Source organism: Loxodonta africana, chromosome 8 (genome assembly GCF_030014295.1).
Source record: "Loxodonta africana isolate mLoxAfr1 chromosome 8, mLoxAfr1.hap2, whole genome shotgun sequence".
Taxonomy (NCBI): domain Eukaryota; kingdom Metazoa; phylum Chordata; class Mammalia; order Proboscidea; family Elephantidae; genus Loxodonta; species Loxodonta africana.
The window spans coordinates 88,924,186-88,935,557 of record NC_087349.1 but is presented as its reverse complement, the minus strand read 5'-3'; the positions used below and the strand labels follow the sequence as shown (position 1 = coordinate 88,935,557).

At 44.4% G+C, this 11,372-nt stretch overlaps 1 protein-coding gene across 1 annotated transcript in view; it reads left to right on the top strand.

The window, feature by feature from the left end:
- Positions 1 to 215: 215 nt before the first annotated feature.
- Positions 216 to 11,372, top strand: part of JAZF1 (JAZF zinc finger 1) — a 377,709-nt gene continuing 366,552 nt past the window's right edge. Inside the window, exon 1 of the mRNA XM_064290103.1 lies at positions 216 to 377. Coding sequence (XP_064146173.1) covers positions 263 to 377 — 115 coding nt within the window. The 5' untranslated portion in view covers positions 216 to 262. The remainder of the gene's footprint in view (positions 378 to 11,372) is intronic.

Genomic DNA, 11,372 nt, shown 5'->3' with positions numbered 1-11,372 from the left:
CTCTCCCACCCCGCCCTCCCCCCGCCGCTCCCGACGCCGCCGCCGCCGCCTCCCCTCCGCCTCCCGGTCTCTCCTCGCGCTCCTTCCATCGCTCTCGCCCCCTCTCCCTCCGTCCCGTCCTCTCCGCTCCCCTCACCCCGCCTCTCTCCCCCTCACCCAGCCCCTCCTCTCCTCACCCCACCCTGCCTCCCTCCCTCTCTCTGCCCGCCCGCCCGCCCGGCGCTCACAGAGCCGACACCAGGGGGGCTCTCGATGTAGCACCATGACAGGCATCGCCGCCGCCTCCTTCTTCTCCAATACCTGCCGATTCGGGGGCTGCGGACTCCACTTCCCCACCCTGGCCGACCTCATCGAGCACATCGAGGACAACCACATCGGTAAATGGCCCAGGGGTGGGCGGGGGTGCCCGGCGCGCAGAAACTCCTGCCCAGGCGAGAAGCCCCAGAATGGCCAGGGGTGGCCGGGAGGGAGGGAGGCGGCGGCGGGGCGGGGAGGGTGTGTGCGAGCCGGGGGGCGGCGGGCTGCGGAGGTGCGGGGTGCGGGGCCGGGGAGAGCAGGGCGTGGGTGGGGGAGGGGGCGCCCCGAGGTGCGGCGGGCCAGCTGGGGGAGTCCGAGGGGCGTGCGCGCGGGCTGCGAAGTGTGGGAGTGGGGGTGCACCGGGGCGGGAGGAGCGACCGGCGGCGGGGAGATGCCGCGGCGGGTCCGGCGCCGGGGGAGGGGGCGCCGGGCTCAGGGCGCGGCGGGGTCGTGCAGTCGGCTCTGGCAGGGGCGCGGAGTTAGTTGGTCGCGGCGGTCGGAGCGGCCTGAGGCGCCGGGGGCGGCGGGGGGTAGGCGCTGCACGCCGCCTGCTGCTTCCGCCCCGGCTCGAGCTGTCAGGGCTCGGCGGCGGCTGCAGCCGCCGGGAGGTGGGAGCGGGGGGGCGGGGGTGGCTCCACCGCGGCAGCCATTCCGCTTCCTCCTCCCGCCGCCGCCGCCACTGCGTCCTGTCAGCGCCGGTTGCTAGGTGTGGTGTGTCGGGAGGGGGCCTGAGCCGGCGGCCGCGCGCGGAGGATGGGGCGCTCGCCCTCTTCCCCCGCGGCAGCTGAGCTCGCCAGGTCGGGGACGCGGGGCTGGGCGCCCTCGGCGCCTGCTCCCTGCCCCGGCCTGGGCGGACGCCGGGGGAGCTGCGGGCTGAGGTCCGGGTGCACGGCGGGCCGCGCCCAGCGCCCCGGGGCCGGGCTGCGCCGGAGGCCCCGGCGGCTGCCTCCGCTGGAGAGAAATCCCCCGGGGCCAGCGGCTGGGCATTTAAATGCGCCCCGGCTCTGCGATTTGCCTTTCAAATGGTACTAGGCCCGAGGAGCGCCGGCTGTGCCCAGGGATTGGCGGCGGCGGCGGCGGCCTGCGCAGCGCCCGGGGCTCAGAGGACGCGGGGGAGGGGACGCCCCGCGGGGCGGGTGGTTTCGCTTCACGCCCAGAACCCGCGAACCTTCAACAAGTCCTTTAATTCGCACAAGTCCTTGCGCACATTCACACGTGTCCATCTGAAACCCCTGCGAAGGGAGATGGGCCGGGCTTGTCTGGCCCAGGCGACCCAGCCACCTGCGGAAGGTGTGGCCGGCGTCCGCAAATTGTCCTGCGGGGGCTGGAAGGTGAAGGGCCGCGAGATGCCCCATGGCGGCTGTGAAATCCAGGGAACCAGTAAACTGCCCCGGAAAGCCTTTTCCAGATCAATGCTACGGATTCAGCTGTGGGGATGCACCTCACGTTTCTACCAAGTGGAGAGAATAAATCACGACTGCTGTGTATTTAGGCACGAGTAAAATGAAGCAGAGCGTATGCTCCTATGCTTAGGATAATGCTTTCTCTTTGCGCACAGTGGGTGCTTAATTAGCATTGGATGCCGGTTTAGAGTGCGATTTAATGGGCCATCGGATTGGGAAATAATAAAGGAAAATATCTGCAAAATGTTTTTTAAAAGAAAATTGTGTGAGTAATTATCCAGGTTTTGAAACTTTCAAAGTTTTAAAACATCCATCTTCTCTGATAAAGGCGTGACAGAAAAGCTGGGTGAGTTTTGGTAGACTTAAATAAAAGCAGGAGTTTAATGGAGTAACACATTTGCTGATTCATATCATGATCGAATGGTCATACTGAAAGTGCTTGAAAGAATAAATCAGGTTTTCATGATATCTGGTTTAAAATCATGCTAAAACTCCAGTAATGCAAATTGCAATAGAAATTTTGTTATTTCGAATTTCTTCCTCTATTCCCCATCCGCCAATAACAAATAAAAATAATAATAATAATAATAAATATTTCCTGCCCCAGGGAAGGCTGTCATTGCATATCCCATTCATTTTCCATAACAGTTATTTCAGGACAAACTAATTTATGTAAGATAATAATTTTGGCCCATTGCCTGCCTACGTGGAATAGCTAGTTAAAAGAAAATCTAAATTACATTTATTAAAATATGTTAAAGGTAGTCATCCTTCTTGAGCATTTAAATCTTACAAAAAAAAATTAAATCTTAGACCCTTTAAAACTAGTTGTTGGTGAATCACAAGAGTTTTTTTTGTTTGCAAGCATTGTCTTTAATATTGTGCAAACACGTTTTAAGAGGGCTACGAGTTCCATAAATTTTCTAAAACTCAACTTTTAAATAATGGTATGTCACCCCCTGAAAGGCTAATGTTTTTATTTTAATAGTTAAAATGTGAAAAAATTATGTTTATAGCAATAACTAACAATACTGTGGGCAGGGCTTACAATTATTATGTTTGGGAAACAGTTTGAAACTGCCAGACTTTATGAAAAGTAAATGTTAAAATGAGCAAACACTTGAGGTTATCAGGGTGAAGAGGACAACAAACTATTGTGTACCTCAGCCCAGGAAAGGCACCTTACCTTTAAAAAGGTAGCCCCATATGCAAAAATAAATAAGAACTTGACTCAAGAAGAATAAAAACAAGCTGATTGGTAGGTAGTGCCATGTAGATACACTTTCAATGAAGAGACTTGAGTGGAAATATATCAGACAAAGCATTTAGTGAAAGTTCTATCCATGTGTTATGTAGTATTTACTGTTTCTGGATCAGTCTCTAAATTTTTGGAGAAAATTGATGGTTGCATTTTGTAATTAATATTACTGATTGGGTGTCATTATTAGGGAGTGGCATATTAAGAAGGTGCATGAAAAGACTGTTAAGAGTTGTATATTGTTTTGTCTTTAATTTATTCAAAACCAGTTACCCTTGCGTCCATTCTGACTCCTGGTGACCCCACCTGGATCAGAAAAGAGCTGTGCTCCATAGAGTTTTCAGTGGCTGATTTTTCCAGAGGTAGATTGGCAGGGCTTTTTTTCGAGGTGCCATTAGTAGCTGTTCGCATTAGTTGTTGCACAATCCAGGGCCTTTTAATTTATTCAGGAACCTAACAATCATAACAGTGTTAGAGATATACTTAGGTGAGGGTTCCATCTTTGGGACCTTTCTGGTTATTACCTTTTAACCACTAGTCAAAATCCATAAGCAGTAGTAAAATGAAGGTTTATGGGAATAGTACATATTTCTTGATTTTTCAAGGCCTGAAGTTTTCACTATAACTACATTAACAGTTCAGATATATTAAGTTCATTAAGTTGAGGGTAGCTGTCTCTATTATGCATGTACACTTAAGCTCATGTTTTTAACCATTTTCCTGTTCCATTAAGAAACAAGGATTTGGGGCTTTAGAGCCAAGGGAAGTGTGATTTCCCCACCCTCTGTTTTAGCTGTTTTCCTTTCTCCTGGAAGAGTGCTTTATCTGTTTTCCCTTTCTTCTTTGCATTTCACTGCTGGTCCGGTGCTGAAGCACCTGTCTCTGTGTACAGCTTGAGTATACCAGCTAAAGCCCCCTCCCCCCCATCCGGAAATCCCCCAGCCCTAGAACTGTGAAGTGCTTCTCCCTCCAGCTTCGCTGTCAATTCATTCATAGTCCTGGCTCTGTTTCCTGGAAACAAGAAAAGCTGATCAGGATTTGTTTGCTTCTTAGACTGAGTAGATGCTTGAGGTTGTAGGAACACTCTTGACATGTGCATCCTAGATTAAACTGGTAACCAGGAATCATAGAAACACCAAGAGCACTAAATTTAGCCCTGAAGGTCATGTCACAGACTCATGAAATGCCTCCTGTGTCCCTGCATCCCAGTGCTATGAAATCATTTGGCTTTTGGTCTCAGAAAGACAACCTGTTTAATCATTCTTACTTGGTGAATTATTTAAAGGCTATGCTTGTAAAAGTACTTCTGCATTTTGAATTTATTTAATAATATATATTGAGCACCTACTTTGTGCCAGGCACAGATCTAGGCACTTGGTATTTATTGGTGAACAAAACAGAAGAAGATAGGAACATTTGGGAAGCTCACATTCTAGTGGAGGGAGACTGATAATAAGCAATAAGCCTAAGAAGTAAATGATACAGTATTTTGGAGGGTGGTTGGTGCTATGGGAAGGAGGAAAGCTGAGCAGGGTAAAGGGGGTTTGGGAGGAGGGAGTATTGGAATTGTAAATAGGTTGGCCAGGATAGGCCTCTCTGGGAAGCTCACAGGAAGGTGGTGAAGGAGTTAGCCATGAGGACATAATGGGGAGCAATGTAGTCCAGGCAGGGGGAACAGACAGTGCAAAAGGCCCCAAGGCAGGACTGTGTGTCTTGGACTGAAAGATAGGCCATATTGCTTTCCAGGAATCTGACCCAATTCAGTTATTCTTGTGCTAAACTAGAAGGACATTTAGAACTTCCCCCAGATGTTTGGAGCCACACATTTGCTATTGACTCAGATTTTCCTATAGGGGCTTCTTTATGGCTTGCAGTAGCTATGATTTAGTAGCTCTTGACCCTAAATGTCAGCAGGTTCTTATAGTGCATCTCTACTTCTTAGTTTTCTCATCCCCGGGACCCGTGTAATAAAGCTGAATCGTTTCATAGAGCAGTTTTATAAGCCATCTAATTAGGTTTGAGTTTCTGGAAAGAAAAATAAGTGAAGCTACTTTTAATGATACTTACCTTTAAACTTTCACATCACTGATGGTTTAGTAAATATCTGCCAATTGATTTAACCATTTTTAATATCTCCTCAAAGAAGCATCAGAGTATACGAAATAGATGAGCTGTGCAATATGCAGTAGGTGCTTCTTATCCCCATTTTACAGGTGAGCAAATTGAGGCACGGAAAGGTTAAGTAACATGTCTAAGTTTCCATGACTGTTAAGTGTGAGTTTGGATTTGAACTTTCTACTGGTCTGAGAGCTGGGCCTGACCCAAATTGCCAAAAAAGCTGAAAAACTAGGCAGTACCTTCACCCCCCGCCCCATATTTGGCCTATGTTTCCTCTTTTGGAAAGTGACTCCAAACTCTTGAGATTAAGGGCCATCTGAGAGGCAGTACAGTGGAGCCAGCTTGCTTGGGTTTGAACATACCTCTGCCTTGCCAGCCGTGTGACCACGGGCAATTTACTTCACCTTAATCGCCTTGTGTTTCAGTTTCCTCCACTGTAAGATTGGGATAATAATACTACCTACCTCAAAAACCTACCTCATGGAGTGGTTAATGAGGATTAAGTGAGCTAATATGTATACTCATCTACAATATTAAATTATCTACATCATCCAAATTCTTGTCATAGTGTGTATTTAGTAAATAAGTATGTTTGTAATTCTACTATGAAAGTCTACATTAGAGGTTAACCTCATGTAGGTTGTATCCACCTACTTGTGCTGTTTTGAGTGTTTTACAACCATATAAAATCGTCAGGCTCTTCCAGGGACAGATTGAGAATGGGAAACAGGAGGCCCTTCAACTGTCTAGCATTGGGTTTGCAGCTTCTGGCCACTCACTCTCTCTTCTGTGTGGCAAGAGACACTTTAAATACTGGCAAAGGCCCTTACCACTGTGGACTTGGAAGATGGTATCAAGGCCAGAGTCTTCCAACATGGCTCTTCCTTGCGGCCTATATTTATTTGAGAAAATCCAGGGCTAGAAAGAGGCACTATGCCTTGGGCCTCTTGGCATATTCCCCTGAGGGCATTTCCTGTGGGGAGAAGGAATGACTGAATGAACAAATGAATGAATGAAAGGTTTGTCGTAGCCAGTCCTGCTCTCCGCCTGCACCCTGTGGCTTGGTGGAAAGATCCCTCTGATACTCCCTTCCGAGATTCACAAGAAGGTGCCAGGTACAAAGCCAGAGGAGGTTTTAAACATATATGCATGTTACGTGCACGCACGCACGCACACACACACACTGTACACGGTGTAGGAGAACCCTAAATCTAACACTTCATGGCAGTCTTTAGGAGTTTTTCTACTTGCCTACTTCTCCCCTGTAAACAATCAAATTGTACTTTGATAGTGAACGTCCTGTCTCCTAAGCTTCACAAGCTTCTGATTGCTTTCCTTTAGTGTACATGTTTTCTGGTAAGTGACTGAAATGTACACAGAAACTTCTGCCTGCAACTCACTAGGGTATCAAAAGCCCCATATTCTTTAGAAAATAGTTTCTTTTACAGTATGTGTATTTTGGAGACATCTCCCACCTTAACAGTTAAAGAAATGCAGACTGACAGCTGTTTTCAGAACATCCCATTCTTCCGTTGATGACAGTGAAGAAGCCTTAAGGCTGAAGCATGTTGGTGACACTTGATGAGCAGGGCCTTCCTAGGACCCCTTTGAAGCCAAAGGCCTTGTGTTAGACTGAGATCTGAGAGACATGAGAAAATGCTACTGAATCCTGTTAAAAATCCTCCCCTTTTTTCTAGCCTTTGCCTCTAGGACAAGAAACATACAGGACAAGAGAACCATTTCCTTACATTTTTCTCCCTACCTCATCCCTACCCCTGCACTCAAATGCTGACAGTGCAAGCATGCCATGGGTACTGAAGAAATGCTTGCTGGATTGTGTATGTATGCATTTTGTTTCTTGAGGAAGATAATAGATTTGTTCCATGTTGACCTGGCTAAAAAGTGTTGAATAGCAAATGTTTATTCCGCATCTGAAAACCAGAAACTACAAATATCTGAAATGCACTACGTTTGTTTAAAAAATACCATTTATTAATATGCTAAATCAGTGTAAGGAGAATTTAGAATATCATCTTACAGTTCTTTATTTTACCCTTGCAGTGGCACTGGAATGTTGTCATAGTTTTCACCTGTAGTTTTTGTTTGGTTTTGTTTTTTTAAACTCAGTCTCAGTGACCAGATTAATGGATATCCTTTTTAAGAATGAAGTCTTTCCAATGACTGTCCATTTTGGCAGGATTAAAAGTGACTCTTTTTTGGGTCGCTAACTGTACAGCACTGGGTTTTTTTTTTTTTTTTTTTAACTGTAGACCCTCTGGCCAGAACCAGAGAACATTGAGTTTCCTGATGGTCAGAGTGTCCCTTGTCTGACTCAGCCACTGGCCTCCTAAGGAAAGTACTGTCCATTGTCCACCAGGCTATAATGGTGACTTTTGTCCAAGGTAGACCTCCTTGAAGGGACAAGGTCTTGGTACCATATTATTAACACTGAAAAATTCACACTTTCTTTAGCTTTTTATATAAACACACACACGTACACACACAGTCCACTTATATATGTGTGTGTACATATATCCATATGTGTGTGTACATATATAGATATATATACAGTCTCTCTGTGTGAAAATCACCATGAATAATGAGGACTACTGCACATGTGTTTGAGTATTTCTTGTATGCTAGTACTTTTTTTAGTACTTAGGATACAAATAGGTGTTAAGATTTCTTCTCTCCAAGGCATTTAAAGGTTTTAGAGAGATCAGATGTGTACAGAGTGAGGTAATAGGGACCACTGAGGCAGATTTACTGTGAAGCCCAAGCCCCAGGACCCCTCACTTCCACGACAAAATTTTTTTTTTTAATACGTTGCTAGGGTCCACTAAGCCCTCTCCAAGGCCCTGGAGGAGCCTTGCAGTACATTCATGGGATCCTAAGTTGTAAAGTTTTCAGAAGTGAAATATTATAATAGCAATCAGGTAACATTTTCCTCTCCCACTCTGACTTCCCTTTTGTCACATTTCTCATTGAGTTTGGTGGCATTGGAATTGAGAGTGTTTTGGGGGTATAGCTAAGGGGAAGTTGCTTGGGGATACATTTAGTTTGAGTTTAGTGGGCTATATTTATATGGCTCACAGTCATTTCTGTGTCTACTTAAGTTAGTTAGCCATTCTGGTGTAGGAATGGCTTCCCAGGAATACCACCTACTGTGTCAGCTCACCTGGGATCCTTAGCACAAAGGTACAGGGTCAGTGTAGCATTGCAGTATGAATGTATACTATGGCCCCTGCCAGTGGGAATATGGTTTGAAATGTTTGGAGCCAGAAGCTAGTTTGTGGACAAGTCTTCCATTTGTAAATGTGTGAAGTTATAAGTGGAGGATTCCCTTCTGATCTGAGTGTTACCAGTGTGAAAGTTCTATTCAGTAATGTAAATAATTATAAATGTATCATTTGTTTTCCTTTTTTTTTGATGGGAGTTCGGTGTTTACGTTTCTTTTAGATTTGACACGAATATATATCACTAAGAAGAAATATTCACAACAGACTGGTTAATGAGTGTTGTCAGTATAAAGAATATTTAAAGTTAGTGCCTAAGAAAACTTGAAAACCCTGCATTCTTACTACTCATATGTGAAAGAAAATTGATAGACGTGTTTACAAATTTAACAGCACTTCTAAAATTTTTTTATGACATTACCAGTAAAGAGCTATAAGGCCGAAAGTAACTTCTGTGAATTATCAATAATTAAAAATAAATTTTTATTGCTCATGCTTGAGGAAAGACTGATTTATCTTTTTATTCTATAGAAAATGATATTAATATAACTCATTGTCCTGTGATAAGTGATCAAAGAGTATGCAGCCCAAATGAAGTATTTATAGCAATGGGTCAGGCGGTTTATTAATATACATAGTGGGTTCTTTTTCTGGCTTTTGTGATGTTTTAGTATTGTCAGCTTTTTAAATTTTGCATTTTGTGATTTCTTAATCCATCTAAATAATCATTCTCGTAAGCATTTTATATTTTTAATGTTGCATTGTTATTTTGGTCCTCATAATAGGGCCCTGTCATGGATTGAATTGTGTCCCCCCAAAATACCTGTCAGCTTGTCTAGGTCATGATTCCCAATATTGTGTGATTGCCTACCATTTTGTCATCTGATGTGATCTCCCTATGTGTTGTAAATCCTATCACTATGATGTAAACAAGATGGATTAGCAGCAGTTATACTGATGAGATCTACAAGATTAGATAGTGTCTTAAGCCAGTCTCTTGAGATATAAAACACAGATGTGTGCAGAGAGATGGGGGGACCAGTACCACCCAGAAGGCTGTGCCAGGAGGATAGCACATCCTCTGGACTGGGGTTCCTGTACGAAGAAGCTCCGAGACGAAGAGAAGATTGATGACAAGGACCTTCTTCCAGAGCTGACAGAGAGAAAAAGTCTTCCCCCTGAGCTGATGCCCTGAGTTTGGACTTCTAGCCTACTAGACTGTAAGAAAATAAATTTCCCCTCGTTAAAGCCATCCAGTTGTGGTATTATTGTTACAGCAGCACTAGACAACCAAAACAGGCCCCGAAGCTGTAAAGCCCCACAAAACTTAAGTCCCATAATATCTAGTTAAATTTTGTCTTAGTTTCTTAGTGCTGCCATAACAGAAGTATCACAAGTAGATGGCTTTAATGAACATAAATTAATTTCTCACAATTAGAAGGCTAGAAATCTGAATTCAGGGCACCTGCTCCAGGGGATGGCTTTCTCTCAGTTAGCTCTGGAAGGTCCTTTTCTCTTTTCAGCTTCTTTTCCTCCCTTTCTTGGAAATATTCACGTGGCGTGGCATCTGTCTTCTTCTATATGTTCGTTTTTGCTTTGTGCCTAATCTGTTCTTTTTATACCTCAAAAGGGCTTGACTTAAAACACACCCTATATTGATATATTGGGCAGCCCTGACAGTCTTATTTGTATAAAATAATAATAAAAAAACCAAACCCACTGCCGTCGAGTCGATTCCGACTCATAGCGACAGCTACTATTTATTAAGCACCTACAAGTTAAACCAGAAAATCAAACCCGTTGCCGTGGAGTCGATTCTGACTCACAGCAACCCTATAGGACAGAGTAGAACTGCCCCATAGGGTTTCAGAGGAGTGGCTGGTAGATTCAAACTGCCGACCTTATGGTTAGCAGCTGTGGCTCTCAACCACTGTGCCACCAGGGCTGTACCTACTAGTTGGACACTGGTAGTTGTTTTATATGTATTTGCTTATTTATTGGAAGTACAGACTGTTATTCCCATCTAACACAGGAGGAAACTGGGATATAGGCTAAATAACAAGTTCAAGTACATAGCCAGTAGAATGCACAGGAAGGAGGGGCAGGCTTTGCTTTCAGGTGTCTCCAGATATCTCTGTGGTTGGTCCTTACAGCCTAAGGTGTGATAACTAAAGGTTTGCATTTTAATAGAAGGCTCTTACATACCTGTGTCTTAAATACCAAAAGAATATCTTTTCAATGGGAACAATTTGGATGGCTGAGGGGGTGGGGGAGTATTTTGATGCATTTCTCCTGGTAGTAAAAGAAATGCTTCAGGGCTTCTGAAGACATCATTTATGTAGACTAGGGGGGACCATGGGCATCCTGTGGTCAGAATAACAGCCATAAAAGCAATCATTTTGCAATTCTGAATGATTTTATAATTACTGAATTGTGTAAAAGTACCAACCAGTTTTCTCTCCCTCCTGACAAACATAATACCTAGCACTGTTCACACATGTAAACTTCTCTTTTTAGATTCTCAACATTAAAATAATCTCATGTTCATGTATTTTGTTTTTTTTTAATCCTGTAGAAATATGCATAACAAAACATTTGCTGATTCAACTATTTTTACATGTTTTATTCAGTGACGTTGATTTCCTTCTTTATGTTGTGCAACTATTATTACTATCCTTTACCAAATTATTCCACCACCATTAACATAAAGTCAGTGGCCCCCTACGTAATGACTCCCCCTTTCCCCCTTCTTCCCAACCCTAGTAACCACTAATTAGCTTTGGTTTCTGTTTGCCTGTTTCATATAAGCGAGATCATACGATATTTGTCCTTTTGTGACGACTGATTTCACTCAGCATATGTTTTTAAGGTTCATCCATCTTGTGGCATGGATCAGGACTTCATTCCTTTTTATGGCTGAGTAATATTCCATTGTGTGTATATATCACATTTTGTTTATCTCTTCATCTGTTGATGGACATTTTGGTAGTTTCCCCCTTTTGGCTTTTGTGAATAGTGTTGCAGTGAACATGGGTGTACAGGTTTCTGTTTGCATTCCTG